The sequence below is a fragment of the Apiotrichum porosum genome (genome assembly GCF_003942205.1).
Source record: "Apiotrichum porosum strain DSM 27194 chromosome Unknown scaffold_5, whole genome shotgun sequence".
Lineage (NCBI taxonomy): Eukaryota > Fungi > Basidiomycota > Tremellomycetes > Trichosporonales > Trichosporonaceae > Apiotrichum > Apiotrichum porosum.
In genome coordinates, this window is record NW_021167112.1 from 550567 (window position 1) to 570987 (window position 20421).

The window sequence follows — 20421 nt, forward strand, 5'->3', positions numbered from 1 at the left end:
ACTGGGCATGTGGCTGTTGGTCGCCCAATGTCAGGTGTGTCATTCCGCGCCAAAAACCTAACGGTTGTGTGCGGGGACAAACGAGATGGGGTGTCCGCCACTTGTGACTGATGTGCTGACGTCAGGCTCTGGATGTGAGAGCTATGAGCTGGTGTTCTACTTTCTACTTGTGTAAGGTATGCCTCGAAGGAGCATGCTGCACGTGCTGCAGCAACGTATGCATCCGTGCACGCCATCCCATCCCGCAACAGCAGCAACAGAGAGAGAGCGGCTGTCGTCGTCGTCGCTCTCTGTTCACTTGACTTTTTCATCGGTGCCTGCCCATTCCTGCGTTCCAGGGACGCGTCACAGGGAATGCAAACGATGCGGGGAGCATACCGCTTACAGTACACGGCCCCCGCGAAGAGAGAGAGTAAGCAGCGCATGCAGGCAGGCAGCGTCAGGCAGCTCAGAGACAGCGTGCAGGAGAGGCTGGGCCAGCCCCTTGTGATGGATGAGCCAGGCAGCCATTGCAGTGGATGACGACCTCCGTTCTCCTTGTCGGTGGGTGCGTTGTTGCTTGCCCGCCTGCCTTTCTGGCACTTGCCGTGCCCAGTGACTGACCTGGCATGCGAGGTCTTGGAATCCAGTACGCCCAGTGCGAGGTTCTACGGTGGGCAGCGCAAGAACCCACACCTTGCCACCCATCCTATTTTGTTCCTTTTTTTGGTACCAAGGCGGTGTCGGTTTCACCCTGCCACACCCGAGAAATTAAAAGAGAAATGGTCCCCCCACCCAGCAACGGCACTTTTGCCCAGGCTTGGTGGGTGGCGCATGCTGTCAGCGGCGCAGACATGGCGGCGGCGGCGGCAGCAGCGGCAGCGGGGAGCCAACGTGCGTCGACGTCAGCAGCAGCAGCGTGGCAAGTATATACATGTACGCTCACATGCTTAGATCCTAGAGCGATCCCTGTTTGCTAGGCGGCTGTCCATCTCACTGCATTGAGGGGCAGGCATGCACACACATGTACATGATGGCAGTGACACCACACATGTGCCCTGCGGCCAAAGGAACGACGCGGACTTCCGGGACAGCGAGACGACACAGAGCGCGCGCACATGTGTCTCGCGTAGCAAAAAAAGCCTTGTTGCGTAGCTCTCTGGCGCGGCACGAGGCGGGTCCAACAAAAAGGCACCCTGTGCAATGCAAAGTGTCGCCACCCGGGAGGAGCAAGAGAGAGAGAGAGCGAGACAAGGTTGAGCCATCGAGAGCCGTCAGAGCGCCAGACAGAGAGAGGCCACATCAGGACACACGGACTGACAGAGCCAAAATGCCATATTGCAGGCCCGCTTGCTCGGAAGGAAGCTCGGACAACCTCCGCCGCTTCTCTGGTGTGCCGCACCCTTTGCACGCTCACACCCAGTGGACTTGTGCTTCCTCCTCACCGTCTTGGGATCGACATCACTCAACAAACTACTGCAGCAGGACAGCATCCCCGCGCCTCTCGCTCCCTCCCTAAAACCGACTGCCCCGGCCACCTGCAACCTTGCGACGCTCGTTGCAGAAACAGGACACTGGTACACTGCATAAACGACTGTTGAAAGTGGCTCGTGTCTGGTTACCGCGTTTCACGTTGCCCGAGGTTTCCATCCCGGCACCCACAGCCCCCTCATCGTCCTCCCCTCTCCCTACCTTTCCCCTCGTCGACCTCCTACCTCCTACCTTTCCCCTGGGCCAACCAAGCTCAATTCCCATTTTGGCCACTCGCGACTGCCGTAGGGGCTTCTGGACCAGCAAAGGGGCTCTGCCGGCAGCACGGGCCAGTCGATCTCCTTGCCTCTCGTCTGTCACAGTCTCTCCCATCCGTATCCCTCTCCCACTCTTGCAACCACTCTCTTTCGTCGTTGCTTCAACCCTCTCCCCCAACTCCACACACTGCATTGCATAAGCCTGTCCTTTGTCTGGTTGAACGTCACGCACAGCCCAACCTTTCCACATTCCAAAATCGGTGAGTGACCCGCAACGCCGCCGAAACCGCGGCGAACCGTGCGGCGCACACCCTCCGTGCACACACCAAGTTGTCTCCGTCTCCGTGTCTCCCGGTGTGACGGAGCTGAATGGTGGATGCGGTGCGCGCATGTATGGCGGTGGCCTGTAGAGTCGGGGTTCTCGCAGAGTGTGCACTGCATACACGTGTCGGTGAACGACAAGCATGATGGCTAATCCACGCAGGCCGGCCCGCCGATCGCTCTGTCGTAGAAGCAACACAACCCCCCCGGACGTCATCGCACACACCGACACACCGACACTGCCACTGAGCGCGCCCAGTAACACACATCCAGTGCAAACAACACTGTATCTCTGGCATTTGTTGAACAAATTACTACTGGTAAGCATCAATGTGTTTCGTTCACGCCATGCCCATTGTCCTTTTTTCTTGCATGCCAAGAGCAGAGCCCAGTCGGCCGAGTACGGCAGGACTTGGGTTGGCCACCTGTCCGGCCCACCTGAAAACGCCCATGCGCCAACGCCGCCTCCGCGCCCGGGCTGAGCGCCCGTTCGCAACTCACAGTCATTTTCTGTGGACCTGTGCGCGCCGCCGTTCCCGACATTGCCCCTTTGTGCAGATGGGCCAGGTGGGGAGGCGGCTGCTGCTGCTGCCAGTAAAACTGCTCTACGGCATCTCTCGCCCTCTCTCTCACACCGTCCCCAACACCAAACACTCTCCTTTGCATAGTTACTGACAGTTCGATAAGCCAGCTCGCTCGCTCGCGTCGTTCGTCGTCGTCGTCGTCGTCACTCCTTCGCCCGCCTTCTCCCGTCTCCCCCCCTTCCCCTTCTTCCCTTCATCCTCCGACACGGCACATCGCTTTTCCTTTCGACACCCCCTCCCCCCGAGCCAACGTCGCCCCCCCCCACCCGGTCAGCCGCTTTGAACGGCCTCGCTCCTCGCATCGCCTAGCCTTTCGACAACAGACCAATCTGTTTCTGAACGGCACGAACGCGTTGAACGGCGACACTTGTCCTTGTCCCGTAACCCCCCCCCCCCCCCCGCGCCTTCCCTCCCCGATCGACAACGATGGCCAACGTCGAGACGCTGCGTGTTCCACCCGCGCTCGGCCCCTCGTACTCGCGCCCAGGCTCGCTGGTCGTGACGGAGGTCGAGAGGGCGGTCCCCATTATCGACTCTTACTCTCCGTACCCAGCAATCATGGGCTCTGACCATGCGAGGGATCCGTTTGGTCTCAACTCGTTCCTCATGAGCCCTTTTGACAGCGCCTGGGAGTTCTCCCACTCCATTCCCGAGGAGGCACCCAAAAAGACCGAGCGTCCAGCAAAGAGCATGTCGCGTCGGTCCAGCTCCAGCAACCTCCTTCGCCGACCATCGCCACTCGCCCAGCCTCCTGTGCTCGCCGACGCCGACGCCGACGCCGAGGCCAAGGCCGACGACAGCACCGAGGTGATCGACGACGAGGACAGCGCCGTGGCGTCCGATGTGGCTGAGGACAATTCCCCTCGCAGGCCCAACTCTATGGGTTCCAAGGGTCTGAGGGCGCTCATCGCCCGCAAGTCGACTCTCGTGACAGAGGCTTCTGCGGCGCCTGTAGTCACGGTTTCAGCCGCCGACGACCTGGAGCCCAACTCGGGACCCGCCATCTGCGAGTCTCCCATCTCGTCGGCGCCCCAGTCACCCATCATTGACAATGTCTCGCGCATGGCCGGCTCACGGTCAGACTCCATGTGCTCGGCCATGTCGTCTGGCTCGTCCACCGACGGCTCTTGCGACGATGGCATCCAGACACCTGGCGACCTTCCTCCTCCTGGACCCGTCGACGTTTCAGCTGCGTCGGTCCGCCTAGTCGCGGCCCTCAACGAGGACCGCAGCAGGCCAAAGTCGACATGGCGCGACTGGCTCAACGGCCGCCGCTCGTCGTTCCTGGGTATCCGTTCCGAGAGTGGCACTACGCTCCTCGAGTCGCCCCGCGAGTCCGTCTTGGACCTTGGCCCCGAGATTCCAGAGGCCGAGAACTCGCCCACCGACAACAGCGACGCTGCCCACGCTGCTGCCCAGCTCCGTCGCTTGTCGCTGCAAAAGCTCGGTGCGCTCCGCATGCCCTCGCCTCACCCATTGCAACTGCTGCTCACTCGCCAACACGTCAACCTCCCGGACGAAGTGGCATTCTCAATCCCGGCCACCAAGCGCGTGTTCCCCATGTCGGTTAACACTGTCCAGCGTGGCTCGACCGAGTTTGCAGCTGCCCACGGCAGCCTGCGTGTCGCTCTTGCTGTCCGCAACGTCGTTGTTCACATTGACCGTGGCGAGCGTCCCACCGACGCCTGGGTCCCCAAGAAGGCCTCGTCGTCCAGCAACATTCTTCGTCCTCGCGGTGTGCGCGACTTTGTTGCTCGCCAGCCCTTTGAGGAGCGCATGGTCACCTTCTTCCCTGATGAACGTGTCACGCACGTCAGCATGGCCCGCCGTGGCTTTGCCATTTACGAGCTCGAGTTCTCCGACTACATCATGGCCCTTTCCGAGTCCGAGGACGCGCCGATCACTTGGTCGCTCAGCAAGAAATCCAACCGCTCGACGTCTTCCTCGTCGCTCTTGCCACCGCCTCGCGCTGCGCCGACCAAGGTCACCAAGGTCGATGTCCTCGCTGACCAGAAACGTGCCAGACGTGCGTCGCGCGAACTGGTCGACAAGCGCCGCTCGATGGCTCCTCCTCAGCTGCCCGACATTAAGCGTCAATCGGTCATGTCCATCGCCCCGATTGCTGCCGCCGCCCCGGCCAAGTCGTCGTTCCGTGCCACCAAGCCCAAGGCCGCAGCAACGTGGGATGACAGTTCAGACGAAGAGGACGACGCCGAGGCGTCCAAGCCTTCCGCCACTCGCCCTGGTCGTCCCCCTGCTGCTCGCACGCAATCGGCGCCAGTCGCCCGTGCCCGCCAGTCCGTCATGATGGACAGTGACGCCGCACTGGACCACATTGCGCGTGCTCGCGAGCGTCGTGCCCAGTTCGAGGCCGGCGAGTGTGAGCGCAAGGCCGAGAGCAAGCGCATGAGCGTCATGCCCAGTGCTCGTGGTTTTGCAAGTGGCAAACCTCCAGCAGCAAAGGATGCGCCTCTTTCCAGCCGTGCCTCGTCCAGGTCGTTGGCGGCCGCCAAGGCTGAGCGTCCGCAGCCGACCAGGAAGGCGTCCAGCTCTACCCTGGCTGGCATGGCTGGCGAGCAAACCCCGCGCAAGCAGCGCACACCCACCTCGTTGCCTTCGTCGCCCCGCTCGGGCCTGCAACCCGACCGCCGCCGCGTCGTGTCCCAGTACGAGATGGCCGCGGCGTCGATGCAGCCCCGCGCAAGCATGATGGGCATGGCTGGCATGTACGGTGCCGGCGTCCCCCAGGTGCCCCTCATCCCCGCCATGCCTGTCATGCCTGCCTATTCGCCCGCAGTCATGCACCGTGGGTCCATGGCATTCCCCCCAGCCATGCCTACCATGACCCCGATGATGGGCATGAACGGCATGAACGGTATGCAATACCACCCTCAATTTGCTGGCATGCACTCGCCTCAGTTTGCCGGCATGCACTCGCCCCAGCTGCCGCAAATGTACCTGCCCCCACCGATTCCTGGAACCGGTCGCCGTAGGGAGCGCCCAGTGAGCTAGGCGCCTCACAGCTCTGAGAAGCACCTCTTGTCTCTAAACATCGGACTGCACCTCTGGACTTTTTGATCCACTACGGATCCCCCCCCTAACTCGTCTCGATATCACATTTTACACCGCACCAAACCCCCACCCACCACACTGTCACGATACCCCGCCGCTAATGGCGTAGACCTCGCCCTCTTACTGAGGGTGTACCCCCCATCCAAACTCTCCAGCACCACCACAACCACCACCACAACACACACGGACCTTTCATGACCTCCCCCACGATCCCTTGTAGTAAACCTTCATCATTTTCTCCTCTCCCCCTCACCCCACCCCCCACCGTAGACTAGCACATACCGTACACCGGCCGGGCGCCATGTATGCATCCCCCCCCCCCCCTTTCGCATGCACTGTATAGAATTCTGTTGCGTGAACGTGGAACGAACGTGGCGACGAAGAACACAGAGTGCACGTTGTTCCACCGCGTTTGCGCGTTACATGCCATATTGCCGTACACGACTGCCACAAAAATGCCAGTAGCCGGGCGCACGGGTGCCCACAAATCGCAGGTTGGCCCAGAACCCGCACTCCAGCTCCAGCTCCAGCGTCAAGGGCTCGGACCATGTCTGGGCAGGAAAACCCATTGATGGCTGGCTGGCTAGGTATATTTGCTCCGATCAGTGCGCCGGTGTGGTGATCGGCAGAGCGTGGCATGCATCGACCGCGCGTCAGCACTCTTTCGTCATGGGCACTCTACCTCGGTTGGTGGCCTCTGGCCTCTGGCGTCTGGCGTCCGTCTGGCCTCGGCTGTTGGCCTTGTTCGGGGGTGGCGTGCGGAGAGGTCGTCGTGTGGCAAGACAACCCCTCTTCGCCACCTGGCCACTGGGCCACTTGCCTGGCCTGGTTACTCTTTTGGGACCGCGTGTGGCTCGTCCCACACGCGACACGGAATGGGAATTGGGCCCCCGTCTTGCATTCTCATGATGGCTCATGGCTCGTTCCAGAAGGTTTCGCGGAGGGTTTAACTGCCAAGGGAGGCTCCCACTCCCATGCTCCCACTCCACTTGCTCTTTGTGGACAGGTGGACGGTGGTGAACTCTGTCGGGTCGGAAAGGACCAAGGACCAAGGAGCAGAACACCGGTACACCGGCCGGTGGTTGCCGCCTGACCCATATCCCTCTTTGTCCTGGCAGTTGAATCTCCATCCCCCACAGCAGTTGGTGTCCCGCCTCCTCCAGCCTGTCGCCACCTGCACCTGGCCTACCTCTCGACTCTGCTTGTCGTGAAGCACGTCTAACCCATTTTTACCTGATGGCCGTCGTTTGTCGCCGTGTGACTGGCCGGCCGCGTTCCTGAGATAAGAAGACCCACATTGCCCGTATCGGGCGGGATCAAATTCACCGATCTCTGATGGGCCCGTCTCGTCGTCATGGAACAGACACTGCTCTCTGGATCTCTGCACTGCCATCGTTTGTTGCTTCACCTTTCTCCTCCCGTCACAGACATTCACGCGACACACAGCCCACACGGCTCGCTTGTCTTGGAACATACCCGATCTGGCGACTACAGGAAAATATCGAGTAACGGCGCACAAGTCGTCATCAAGCAACCGCGGCCCCCTTCCTCCACCTCCGGCTTTCACGCGTGCACAACGACCCGAACAGCGTCCTGCCTGCCCGATCCGGCGGCACACAAGGACGAAACGCGATCCCGAGACGTGTTACTGGTCGTGATCGACGCGCGCTAGCACGTACTCTGGCGGCGAGGTTACAGACGTCGAAGCGGCGGGATCCACCCCAGACCACCCAGACCACCCCTTCAGCAACCGACACACCCCTTCTTCCCCTCCCCTTCCCCTCAGAACCATGGCCGTCCACCCCCCTGTCCCCGTTCCCATCGCCATGGCAGACTCACGCCCCATCCCGGGTCCCAGCGCGACACCATCAGCGCCATCAGCGTACGGCGCCGCGCCGTCCGCCGCCGCCCAGCACCTCATCTACGTCCTCCTCGACTCCAACCTGCCCACGGGCGGCTTTGTCGCCTCGGGCGGCCTCGAGTCGTACGCGAAACACGGGTTCCTGCACCCGCCCGCCGCGGCGCCGTTCGCCGTCCAGACTGGCGCGGTGGGCATCGAGACGCCGGCGCTGGTGCTCGCTACCAACGCAGGAGTGGCCAACGGCGCGCCGCCGGCCCAGCCGCGCGCGCGGCCCATGAGCGCGCCGGCCATGGGGCCCGGCAAGGCTGGTCCGGCGGTGGTGGCGTTTGCGCGCGCCGAGATGGAGAACTTTGAGCGGAGCACAGGCGCATACCTCTCCGGCGCGTGGGGTGCCGTTGACGCGGCGCTGTGCGCTCCGTCGAAGGCGTGGTCGGCTGATGACGACGTGCCCGGCGCGGCGGCCTCGCCCTCCGTGGCTTCGCCCGCGCCCTCGCCCTCGCCCTCGGTCGATTCCACCGTCGCCGCCCTCGTCGCCCTTGACACGGCGCACGAAGCCACACTCCTCTCGCATGTCCCGCGGCGCGCGAGCCGCGCCCAGGGCGTGGCCCTGCTCACGCTCCATGCGAGGGGGATGGGCGCGCCGCCTGGGTTCCCCCTGGACGACGAGGCCGACGAGGACGAGGAGAGCGACGGGGCCGAACCCGAGTCCGAGTCTGAGTCCGAGTCCGAGTCCGAAGACCAAGTCCCAGCCGAAACACGCAGCGGCGCAGGGGTCGAGGGAAGGGGAAGCGGACGGGGACGGGTGGGGGAAGGGGAGGGGCACAAGGCGGCGACGGCGCGGCGCAACGAGCTCGCCCGCGAGCTCGTCGCTGCGTACCGACATGCCATCCGCCGCGGGGCTCCGGGACACCTAGCCGTGTGCTTTGGTGTCGTCACGGCGTGTCTCGGACTGGACCTCGGTGAGTAGATGTAGTGGAGCTGGGCCCGGACGAGACTCGTAGGAACCACAGCTGACACAGCGCGCACGCGCAGAAACCACACGCCACCTGTACCTCTTCACGCACGCGCGGTCGACGCTGTCGGCGGCCGTGCGGCTCAACATTATCGGCCCCTACCTCTCCACCCAGCTGCTGGCACACCCCATGCGCAAGGTCCTGCGGTCATGCCTCAAGCTCGCAGGCAAGGAGGGCGCGTGGCACCCCGAGGTGGAGCTCGCTGCGTTCCCCACCGAAGTCGAGGTGGCGCCGGCGCCGGCACTGGCGGCAGAGCAAGGCGGAGACCAGTGCGAGGTGGACGCGTGGGCGTGGGCAGACGAGGCCGAGCGCGGACCAGCGACGACATGGCCGCTGGGCGAGATCCTCGCTGCGCGACATGACCTGCAGCACTCGCGAATCTTCAACTCGTGAGCCACGAGGGTGTGTGTGGTGTGGTACGTGGTGTGGTAGAAGCAGCATTTGTAGAACAGAGCAAAGCATGGGTTTATGGAGGATGCATGGGGAGGAGATAACGATGCAGTTGATGCCTTATACGGCTGACAGTTGAAGGTGTTGGTGGTTTTATGCCGTGCTAGAAATGGGTTGGGTGGGTTCAATGCAGTTGATGCTGGCCAAGTCGTCTCTGGTGTGTTTTGGAGGCGATTGGCAGCCGAGTCCGGAATGCAGTTGATGCGACAACAGGCGGTATTGGTGTCTAGGGTTGGTAGGATAGCAACAGGGTCTATTGTCTTGGAAAGTATCACAGACTGGATCGTGTCGTCAGCGCCAGTGTCCTTGAGACGTAGTGGTAGGTCTGATCATGCCAGACACGACCGTTCGTTCGCGGGGGTTCCCTCAGTCTCGCCTTTTCATCCCCTTCCGCACCCGCTGGCAACAATGCGTCGCTCGCAGAGGCATAGCCTCGTTGAACGGAACGCGCCGGCCAATACTCCATAGGAGCCGGGGTGCGTATGCGGATTACCAATATCGTTCATCATCGGGTGGGTGGGAGTGGTGGGGGAGCGCCACTTACATGTACAGGTGTTTTTTTTGGTGGTGTTGGTTTAGTGCGAGTAGTCGTACTTCTCAAAGAACGTCTGGGCGTCCTTGTACGAGGACTGTATGGTCAGATAGGTGCCATGAACGTCACATCTGCACTCACGTCAGTCTTGGGACCGCGCATGCGGCCCTTGGCCTCCTCCTTCTCGCGACGGAGAATGCGGTCCTCGCGAAGCCACTCGAGGGCCACCTTGAAGAGGTCGGCCTGGTTCGGCTTCCAGTGGACAAGGGCACGGGGAGTCTTGCCGAGCTGGATGTGGCAGATCTTGTTGGGGAACTCGCCGAGGCCGTCAAAGATGTGGGTCGCGTACAGGATGGTCGCGCCGCGGGTCTGGGACTCGTTCTTGAGGAAGTCGATGAGGTCGGCGCGGACGAGCACGTCGAGGTCGACGGTCACTTCGTCGAGGAGGAGGACATCCCACTCGGTCATGAGACCCATGCAGAGCTGGACGCGGCGGCGCTCTCCATCGGAAATCTCGTGCATGTGCCAGTCGAGGTCGACGTCGAGGATCTGGAGCAGGCGGTCGCGGCGCGCGCGGTGACGGTAGCCGCCGACCGAGTCGAGAAAGTGCGAGACAACAATGTCAGAGCGCACAACAGGGTTGTTGCTCCACTCGGTACCAAGGTAGACGACGCCCTGGGCTGTTAGCTTTGGTTGCCATGATGAAAGCTTACGCCAGGAGGGTTCATGAAGACGTCCTGTCCGAGGATACGGCAGTTGCGCGTCTTGGTCAGGCGCTTGCCCGCGAGAATGCGGAGGAAGGTGGACTTTCCGGCTAATGTCAGCTACACTATCCAGAGTATACCACAGCTCACCTCCGTTGGCGCCCATGAGGAGACAGCAGTCGCCGCGGTCCAGCTGGAGGTTGATGCCCTCGAGGACGGGCTCGTCACCATCGCGCCATGCGAAGGTGAGGTCGTTGCAGTCGATGGCCAGGAGAGAATCGTCAGACGGCATGGTTGGGTGTTAGTAGTGCTGGGGGTTGGTTGTGGGAGGTAGTGGTGTGTAGAGGGTGGAAGCTGCCTTGGAGGCAGTAGGTGTGGGGTTATGTATGGGATGGGACAATAGGGACGAGTGGATGACGGACGCGCCGAGATGGACCGATATGCGACACAACCATGTATGACTCGGAATGACGAATTTGCCACATCTGCGGATATTCCGCGGTAGAGGTCACGTGACTGTTGGTGCGTGTGTGTGTCTTGGTGGCGGTGACGTTGACAGAGGGATATGGCGACCCGCGGGAGCAAAATTCGCCCAGCCAGCGTGTCGATTGCCACTGCCTGGCGCCTGGCCCCCCGCCGCCCCCAGAGCGAAGACACGGACGCACCACCGCAGCGCCGTCAGCCCCGCGCCTCTCGTGTTGCTCCTCGTCCTCGTCCTCGTCCTCTCGTCCTCTCTCCTGTTTTTCTTTTTCCTCTCCATCCTCACACTCCCTTCTCCTCCCCCCTTCTCCCCCCACACACACACCCACCACCACCATGTCCGAGTCCCAGGACATCTTCCTCCGCCCCGAGGACTCCCTCGCGGCCCCCACCCCCCAGAACACCCCGCTCAACACCACCGTCCTGACGTCGCGTCCCGCCGCCATCGCCAAGCCCCACGTCGAGGACGTTGCCGAGGACGACGAGGAGGAGGACGACAACATCGGTGCCAACCCCGCATCGCTGCTCGCCAACGTGAGTGCCCCTTCCTGCGCGTCTCCCTGTAATCGTTGCGAGCCCTCTACCCCCCCCAAAGCACACCACTTGTGGTTGCGACCAAAAGATTTGAGAAACGCCGCGCCGCGTGCGCCAACGCGCGGCCCAACCCTTTGGGGAACAACCCCGCTACTGGGGTCCATGCGCGCGCGACTTGACTCGCCGGTACGGTCCTCGCACCCACGGGCTATATACGTGTGGTGATGCCGTTGGCCGGCGCGCGCGTTGATGGTGTGCTGTGCGTCAAAAGTCAAAAGGGCAAATGCGGGGCCGACATGGAACGTGTTTGAAGAAATGTTTGAACAGTGGTCGCTGACATAGTCTTTCTTGCAGAACCCCGCTCTCCTCGCTCTTGCCCAGCAGAAGCTCGGTTCGCTCGTCGGCCGCCCCTCGGGCTACATCGAGTCGCTCCCTGCCCCCGTCCGCAGGCGTATCGACGGCCTGAAGGGTCTCCAGGTCGAGCACTCCAAGATCGAGTCCGAGTTCCAGCTTGCCATCCTCGAGGTTGAGAAGAAGTTCCAGGCCAAGTACGCTCCCCTCTACAACCGCCGTCTCGACATCATCTCGGGCAAGGCCGAGCCCACCGACCAGGAGGTCGAGGAGGGCCAGAACGCCGACTCGGACGACGAGGATGACGACGAGGAGGAGGGTGCCGCCATCACCGAGCTCCCCGAGGAGGACAAGGACGAGGAGAAGGTGGAGGGTATCCCCGAGTTCTGGCTCACCGCCATGAAGAACGCCCTCCCCCTCGCCGAGACCATCACCGACGACGACGAGGAGGCTCTCCAGAAGCTCAACGACGTCCGTCTGTCGTACCTCGACGGCCAGGCCGGCTTCAAGCTCCACTTCTTCTTTGGCCCCAACGACTTCTTTGAGAACACCGAGCTCACCAAGACCTACTACTACCAGGACCAGGTGGGCTACGGCGGCGACTTTGTCTACGACAAGGCCATCGGAGACGAGATCAAGTGGAAGGAGGACAAGGACCTCACCAAGAAGGTCGAGATCAAGAAGCAGCGCAACAAGACCTCGGGCAGGACTCGTGTCGTCCGCAAGGTCGTTGCCACCGACTCGTTCTTCAACTTCTTCAAGCCTCCCCAGCCCCCAACCCGCGAGGAGCTCGAGGAGGGCGACGTCGACGAGGAGGAGCTCGAGGAGCTCGACTCGCGCCTCGAGATGGACTACCAGCTCGGCGAGGACTTTAAGGAGAAGATCATCCCCCGCGCCGTCGACTACTTCACCGGCAAAGCCCTCCGCTACGAGGACGACTACGAGGAGGACGACTTTGAGGACGACGACGACGACGAGGACTTTGAGGACGACGAGGAGGTAGGTTGCCACCCAGACACCTGTATCAGGCTGACGCGTTAGTAGGCCGAGGGCGCCAACGCCGCGCAGGGCGAGGAGTGCAAGCAGCAGTAAACGCTAGACACACACCCGACCAAACCCAGTCTCTTGTCCCTATCTCTCGCTCGCTCGCTCTCTCTCGTCTCCCCGTCTCTCTCGCTCCATCACGATCCCCAACCCCAACCTCCAACCCCCCTCTTTCATGTGCTGCATCGGGCGGCGCGTGAACGCGTCGTCTTTAATCCGTGCCCTTCGTCGAGGACTGTTTTATTTAAATGCAATCGATCATTGTCCGGACTCGGACTAGGGAAAATATAGCGAGCGCAGCGAGTGTATATCCAAGGCGTGCCGTGGGAGTGGAACGAGGCGAGCAAGGCGAGGACCAGAATGCAGCAGATAAAAAACACACACTGGGGACGACACAAGACACCAATGCTTCTGATCTTCTGAGCATGTTGCCGAGAAAATGACCGTCTGGTCCAATGCGCGCGCGCGCGCGCGCGCGCGCGCGCGCACGAGCGAGAGCGAGGTACAGGCACAGACCATTGCCCAGCGTTCTACGTGGCGCGCGCTGGGTCGGTCGTGGCGGTATCGGTGTCGGTTGTCGGTTGTCGGCGTCGGTGTCGGTGTTTCTCGCTCTCTGCTCAGTCTGTCCATTTGCCTTTTGCTGAATTGCTGCTGCTGCTGCTGCGACTTTTGCTGCCTAGGTCAGTTCCCTGTCCCTGTCCCCCGTCGCCGAGTGTAGCGAGACAAGTGCGCGCGCGAAAGCACATCGGCGACTTGCACAAAGGGGGCACTAAACCCGCCGTCTGAGCTTGGGGTCCCAACCCACGCCGCTGGCCGCACGGGTGCTGCGCACGCCATGCACGCTAAGCGGGCAAAGGTGCAACAGGTCCGTAACCCTGGGGGTTTCCAGGCGACCATTGCACGCCTCGACGAGTGGGTCCGTGGAGGCGCGTGGGGGGTGGAGGCCGAGGCGGAGACGAGAGGATGTGGCGCTTCTGACGAACGTGCACTGTGTCGGTGCTGGCTTGCTGGACGCAAGCGAGCTTGGGTGATGAAGAAGGCAGTGTGCCCCCGGTGTCAGCGTTGGCTTTGTGGCCTGCTACCTGCTACGTGCTACCTGCACCATGCTGCGTGCTTGCCTTCGGCGCTCTGCGTGTTCATCGGAGATCCATCATACAGCTACAGACACAACCGCGCCACTATTCATCTTTCTTCTGATCACACGACACACCTTTCTCTGGCCGGGGCACGTTCGGCCCGGGCTCGTCGTTTTTCTTTTCTCGTGGTCGTCACCTTCGTCGTCGCCGTCGCCGCCGTCGTCGTGTATCCCCCCAAGCAAAGTAGTAGTACAGGAATTATAGACAGGTGGCTTTGGCTCAGCCACGACCCCGACCCGGACCCGGACTACCCCGATCCCAAACCTCTCCAACCTCGCTACCGACCACCACACACCGGCTCCCTCCACACTCGAGCCTCACTCATCAACGAGGTCGGTTGGCGGGCCGATGCTCTCGAGCAGGCCTGCCCACGCACTCACGTCGTGTACGGGCGGGAACGAGTCTGCGCTCGGGTCCATCGGCGACGGGAACGCAAACCAGCGCGCCGCGGCGTCGTCGTCGTAGCCGGGCGCGAGGGTCGCGTAGGCGCCGGCACCAGACACGCCGGGGTGGTAGGGCAGGACACCGACGGGGGCCATGGGGGCCACGGGGGCCATGGGGCCGAGGGTGGAGGACGTCGAGGAGAGCATGGTGTGGGACGGATACTCGGCGCCAAAGGGCGGGAGCGGCGGGAGGAGGTTGGAAAAGTAGTTGTTCACGGCGCCGACGCCGACGCCCGCGTCGGGCGCGGCGGCGGCGTGCAGGTCCGCCACGGCCGGCGTGTGGTGGTCGGGCGGGGTGAGCGTGTTGGTCTGCATGGGCGGCAGAAGCGTGAATGGCAGTGGGCGCGGGTGGGCGAGTTGGGGGCTGAGGAGGGTGGTGCGTGGCGTGTGTGGCACCGTGACATGGGGAGGAGGGTGAGGGTGTTGCTGCTGCTGTTGAGGCTGCTGTTGCTGTTTCTGGCACTCGTCGACGCCATTCGGCGGCGTGGTGGTGCCCGAGCCGCCGCGGCTGGTGTGTGTGCTCGGAAGGGCGCTGGGCCGCTGGCTGGCGGCCGTGCTGCGGACCTTGGCATCCACCTCGGCCGCCTGGGCGAGCATCATCTCGAGCACACTGATCTCGTTTTCGAGCCTGCGGTCGCGGCGCTGCGTGTTCTTCTCTACTTGGATGTACTCTTTGAGAAGCTCGCGGATGGCGTCGTAGTTGAACTCGGTCTCGCGCTTGGCGCGAGCAAGGAGGAGGCCAAGCACACACGCGGGAGAGAAACCAGAAGCGACCTGGGGTGTTAGCTGTATCTTGAAAGGAATTACGGTAGCTCACTGTAAGCCACTTGAAGCGGTCGAATGGATCGTCGTCCGTCTCGAGGAGCGACAGGCGGTGGCGGAGTTCGACGCCGGCCGAGACGACACAGCACATGCGTGAGTCGCCATACTCGACCTTGCCCGAGGGGAGGAGGTATGGCCGGTGCAGGGAGATGCGCGCCTGGTGGTACTTGGACATGAGGGTGCGGCGCTGGAGAAGGAGCCAGGGAAAGTGCTCGTCGAGGGACGTGTCTGGGTCCTCGAGGCAGAAGACGGGTGGGAGGCTCGCCTGCCACGCGACCATGAGCTCCTCGCAGCGCATGACGTCGGCGTGGTTGCGCGGGTTGAGACCAAAGCACGACGTGAGGATTTGGCCGATAATCTGCGCGAGCTTGTAGTGCAGAATGAGGAAGGTGGATTTCGTCGTCGTCGTGAGTGGAAAGTCGGCGCGAGGAAGCACGTCCAGCTCCGTGTCGGGAATGTTGGCCGGGGTCCGCGTCGTGAACGATCCGTCACGGATGGCCAGAGGGCGGCCCAGGAAGTAGGAGATGGACCGGTCGAGAATGTACATTTCTGCATGTTAGCTTGACTGTCGACCAACGGAAAAGCTCACGAGCCCAAAGACGACGCCAGAGTTCTGCCTGCTTGGGCACCAGGTGCCACGTCTCGCCGTCAACCTGGAATCTGCTGGGTCAGTCTCCGACAGCACGAGCGCCTAGCCTACCCACCCTTGAGCCTGTGCTGCGCGCACGGCACTGCCGATCATGTGCCACGACTCGGGCATGCGACGCATGGATACGAGGTAGAGCGAAAGCTGTGTGTCAGTTTTTTGCGTACATAGGAAGCTGTAACTCACCAGAGTGTATGCAGCGACAGTGTCAAGGCTTTCGCCGTAAAAGCTCGCTGCCTCGGACAGGGCACGGCGAGCGCTCACAAAGCACCTGTCACTGATAGCCAGGCGCTCCTGCGGTGTGAGGTCTGCATGATTGTCGAGAAGCACGCCAAACGCCAAGACTGTGTGAAAGAGGGCAAACCACCGGAGATCGATGCGCGTGAGGTCCTCAAACTGCGAGTGTGTGTCCCAGAATTCGGTCGTCTTGGTGATGAACGTGGGGGCGTACAGAATATCCACCCAGCTGGTTGGGTTAGCCCAGTACGGTTATAAGGAACCCGCGACTCACGAGTTGTACTTGTCAAAAAAGGCGGCGACAAACTGGCCGCAGAGACTACGCTTGGGCAGTGCTCCGTCCAGCTGGCGGATTTGGCGGAGCAGCTCGGCGTCGCCGCTTGAGCGGTAGGGCGTGTCTGTGACGTCGGGTGCAGAGCTGCCACCATGCATCACCTTGGCAGCTATTGTCACATTAGTATCATTTCTGTGTGGAGATGCACTCACCGAGACGGGGTCCAAAGTGAGACGTGCCGTAAAACTGGAACTGGTCTGAAAAAAAAAAAAAGTCAGCGAAAATACTCCCAAAATGGCCGGGCATGCAACTGCCACACTCACGTCCATGCTCCTCGGCCCCTTCCAGCGCGAGACTGCCAATACCGGGGGCACCGCCTTCCTGCATGAGGTTCTTGTCCTCGTGGCGGTCCCAGTCACGGAGACGCTGGGGCGAGCGGCGAGAGTCGTCACTGTCGTCACGGACGTCACGAGGGCAGCCGCCGCCACCTGACCTGGGCACTGGGATGGGCTGGGACGTGCCTTGCTGGTGCTGCTGCTGCTGATGCTGGTGCTGCCTGTCTGGGTCGGGACATGGCTCAATGTCGCTGCGTATCGCCGAGAGAGAGGGGAGAATGGGTGAGCGCGGGGTACGGCGCCAAACAGCTGACGGCGGGTGGTAATGGAGCCAGTCGTGTGGAGGGGGAGTGACGACCTCGTGCCGCTCGGAAGACACGGGAAGGCAGGGAAGTGTGTGGATCATGTGTGGGTGGTACGAGGGCGTGTGTGCAGAGACATCCGGCGTGAGCTCGGGGACTGTATGGTGTCAGCAGGTCATTTTCATGGTTGGTCCATTGACCAAGGGCCCAAAGCGAGAGACGAACATGGACACGAACCAGAGTGGACGGACGCACTGGCGTGACTGGTGGTGCTGCTTCCGCTGGAGCTCGAGTCCGAGTCGGCCCATGTCTGGTGGTAGTTGCGGTCCTGTGACTTGTTGCGCACATCACGATCCTCGTGCGTGCGGTCGAGCCTTGGCCGGGCGGAAGTGCCGTAGAACTGGTGGCGAGGGGAGATGTGGTTGAGAAGGCTGCTGCCGATCTCGCGCTCGTCGCTGCGGCGCTTGGGGCTGGGGGGATCGTCGCTGTCCTCGCTCTGGGTGCCGCTCGACGCCTTGCGCTTGGACGGCGACGTGGGGGACTGCGACGAGGTGGTAGGTGGGGCCTCGGGATACTTGCAACCGTCGACGAGGTTGCGCTTGGCACAGTGGTGGCAAGGTTGGAGGCGGTCGCACTGGAGGGGTGTCAGTGACATGGACGGGTGGTGGTAGACAGGACAGAGAACATGTGTGTACATAGTAGGGATGTTGGTGGGAGGAAGACGGACGGGCGTATGGCGGTCCTGTAGGATTTGCCCTCTGGAGCAGCACAGAACTGCATCGCATCCCGACCTCGCTTCCATCGCACCAAGCTGCGCTCTGGAGGTAACCAATTCTCTCACCTTTTGTTTGCGCCTGTTGCACTCGAGACACGCTGTCGCCTGACGTCCCCGCCTGCGGATAACGTCGGAAGAAAGGCCGTCGAGTGGAGTCATGATGCGGTCGACAAATGCAAGTGACGCGAGCGGGGGTGGGTGGGGGTGACTTAGGAGCAACCTGCGGGGCTCTGCGTGGTCGCCGCCTGTGGTTGCTGCCGGGCTGTGCACGATGGAGGTCCTTTGAGACATGAGACGGTGGTGGTCTGGGCCGCCGTGGTGGAGCGTGTCTCTTGCAACGCTCGAGTACGCGGCCCGGGCCACTGTGGAGTGAGGTGAGGGCGCTGGAGGGAAGTGGGCTTGACGGAAATGGTCCTCTGGGTCTGACTTGTGGGTGGTGGACGAGAGCATGGTGGGTAGTGGGGAAGATGGCAAGGAAGATGTGGCGAGATGAGGAAGACAAGGTGGTGCGGGGGATGATGGCATGGACGACGGAGAGAGGGGAGGGAGGGAGAGAGACAGCTGGGCAAAGAGTTATGAGCCATGTGCGTTTTTTCTTGCCTTCGGTATCATCGGGGCGGGGCGGCGGATGGGTGGGGCCGAGAAGCATAGCGGGCGCTCATCAACTTGCGTGATGGCGATCAAAAGACGGACGCATGGAGACGCCCTCCTCCCTCGAGAACCCGTCATACTTTTCAGCAGCCACAGTGGGTCAACGGCGGCTCAGCGGCGTCGGACCAAAGCAGGCGTCTCGGGGGAAACGGACCCACACTCCGTCGCGCGGGGTCGGCGCTTCGGACTCGGCGTTGACGGGGCGAGAAAGAAAGGGGGATGGGCGCCAACCTGCAACGGCACAGTAACACCATCGTCGTCATCACCATATGTCACTGCTTTCCTATGACGGAGGATACTTGCTGTTGGCGGGGCTGGCTGCCACCTGCGGCTCGAGTTTGTGCGCCAGTCACCCCTAATGGTCGTTGCTGTGTGGGGGTGTATCCGTCAGGATTGTACGATTAACTCGTCCATCATCAGGTCCAACGTGGGTAGCATGAGGGACAGTGGGGGATGGTGTATGGCGGTGCATCTCCCCACTTTGAACCTTGAAGTCGACCCAAGCTTGCCGCTACGGGTAGCAAAGTCACTGACAACAGCGATTCTGAGGGGCTGCGGCATGTGGGCAGACATTGTGGAGCGCGTGGAGCCAGGCCCTCTTGCGAGGTATGAAGGACCTGGAGGGTATGGATAAGTAGAGTATCAACCACCAAGGGCGCTGGGGGGCAAGGCGTGTGTGTGGGTTTCGAAAGCAAACGGACGCGCGGGCACCAAGGGGTAGAGGTCTGGATTGTTCGACCTTGTTTTGGGCTGGGCTGGGCTGGGCAGCTACTGTCGACGGGTGAACGTAGCCAAATGAGTGGGACGAGGAAGGAGTGACTGTATGTCGATGTGCATTGGGTGACAGGAGCAAGGTGTCAAGATTGCAGCTTGTCGCGTGTGTGGTGGGCGGGGGGGCTTTGTATGTGCAGCGAGTGTGGCGATGACGTCTGTGTGATAAAGGGGAGTTTTTGATATTTTATGGGATTTAGAATTTAGACTGGCTAGGCGCACATGGCACCCAGATCTGGCCATGGCAACCGTGGTTGCGTCCTGCAAAGCTATACGCTCTGTCTCTCTCTCTCTCTCGCTACCTGCGGCTGGCTGTCGCCCGGATTCCTGGGCGTACCATAACTGTGGAATGTGGACAGGGCAACATGTCTCACAAGGCGATCCCACTGCCGACATTACTGAATTGCTCTTGGCCTGGCCATAGGCCTGCGAGGAAGGGTTGTGTGTCTCTGTCTCTTTCTCTGATGTCGACCTGATGCTTCTATTTGGCGTGCAGGCCACATGCACCGCTGCGGAGACGACGGCGATGAGGACGAGAGACGGGAGAAGGGTTGAGGGGCCGTGCCGAAAAACGCCGCGCCACCTGCGCCATTTGGGTGTCTATTGTGTGCAGGCAGGTTGTACGGTGCCTAGATGTGGGGGGGGGGGGGGGGGGCAGGAGGCATGGGCGGCGCTGTGTGTGTGTGTAGAGGCGTCGACCAGGGGAAGAGAGACTGAGGCTTGGGGGTTCATCCCCCCAGCACGCGCGCGCACACGCCCACCAGATCTCTCGGCAACCACCCACCCACCCCAGACGAGACACCAAAAGACACACAATCTCTCTCTCTCTCACTCTCTCGCACGCGCGCGCTCTCGAGCCTCACCCAGGAACATGGCGTGTGTGTATCGATACCACAACGAAAAGCCTCTTGGCCACCACACTGGCGTCGATGCGTCGATGCGTGTCCATGCACGGCGTGCAGACGGCCTCCGTTGACCTCACCCACCATCACGAGACAGATCCAGTACACCTCCCCCCCCCATCACCGTTCCATCACTGACCACGACCGTTGACCATCTCTCACCACCACCACCACACCACCACCTGGTCATCTCGCCACCTTGACCTCCGTCGTGTGTCTCGACACTCTCCAAGGCCGACAGAACACATTGTCGTGCCTCTCACGTCTCGGTTATTGTTGTCATCGTATCGGCAGTGGACGCTGCCGTTGGTGAGACGACATACAGTTCCCTCGACACCTACACATCACAGTCCCCACTCTTGGCGCCCACGAACCACACCCTCCTTCTCCGTCTCTGTCTCCCTTTCCGTTTCCTAACGTCGTTCCCACCCCACCCGTCCTCGCTCGCCCGCGT

The 20421-nt window shown here is 61.9% G+C and overlaps 5 protein-coding genes across 5 annotated transcripts; 3 read left to right on the top strand and 2 right to left on the bottom strand.

Moving 5' to 3' along the window:
• Positions 1 to 3190: 3190 nt before the first annotated feature.
• EHS24_007499 (uncharacterized protein) lies at positions 3191 to 5644 on the top strand (the record flags this gene model as incomplete). The annotated part of the gene is made up of 1 exon (XM_028622858.1): positions 3191 to 5644. The coding sequence occupies one exon, from the start codon at positions 3191 to 3193 to the stop codon at positions 5642 to 5644; it is 2454 nt and encodes an 817-aa protein (XP_028476751.1).
• Positions 5645 to 7494: 1850 nt separating this feature from the next.
• Positions 7495 to 8971, top strand: EHS24_007500 (uncharacterized protein; the record flags this gene model as incomplete). Its single annotated transcript, XM_028622859.1, has 2 exons — positions 7495 to 8524; positions 8598 to 8971. 2 exons carry the CDS (start codon positions 7495 to 7497, stop codon positions 8969 to 8971), a joined length of 1404 nt encoding a protein of 467 aa, XP_028476752.1.
• A 632-nt stretch (positions 8972 to 9603) lies between these two features.
• On the bottom strand, positions 9604 to 10556 carry CAF16 (CCR4-NOT regulatory complex component; the record flags this gene model as incomplete). The annotated part of the gene is made up of 4 exons (XM_028622860.1): positions 9604 to 9657; positions 9702 to 10235; positions 10274 to 10374; positions 10415 to 10556. 4 exons carry the CDS (start codon positions 10554 to 10556, stop codon positions 9604 to 9606), a joined length of 831 nt encoding a protein of 276 aa, XP_028476753.1.
• Positions 10557 to 11080: 524 nt separating this feature from the next.
• On the top strand, positions 11081 to 12721 carry EHS24_007502 (uncharacterized protein; the record flags this gene model as incomplete). Its single annotated transcript, XM_028622861.1, has 3 exons — positions 11081 to 11278; positions 11633 to 12628; positions 12674 to 12721. 3 exons carry the CDS (start codon positions 11081 to 11083, stop codon positions 12719 to 12721), a joined length of 1242 nt encoding a protein of 413 aa, XP_028476754.1.
• A 1405-nt stretch (positions 12722 to 14126) lies between these two features.
• Positions 14127 to 18093, bottom strand: EHS24_007503 (uncharacterized protein; the record flags this gene model as incomplete). Its single annotated transcript, XM_028622862.1, has 9 exons — positions 14127 to 15026; positions 15070 to 15623; positions 15664 to 15727; positions 15775 to 15864; positions 15907 to 16186; positions 16232 to 16400; positions 16444 to 16488; positions 16555 to 17025; positions 17094 to 18093. 9 exons carry the CDS (start codon positions 18091 to 18093, stop codon positions 14127 to 14129), a joined length of 3573 nt encoding a protein of 1190 aa, XP_028476755.1.
• Between the last annotated feature and the right edge of the window lie 2328 nt (positions 18094 to 20421).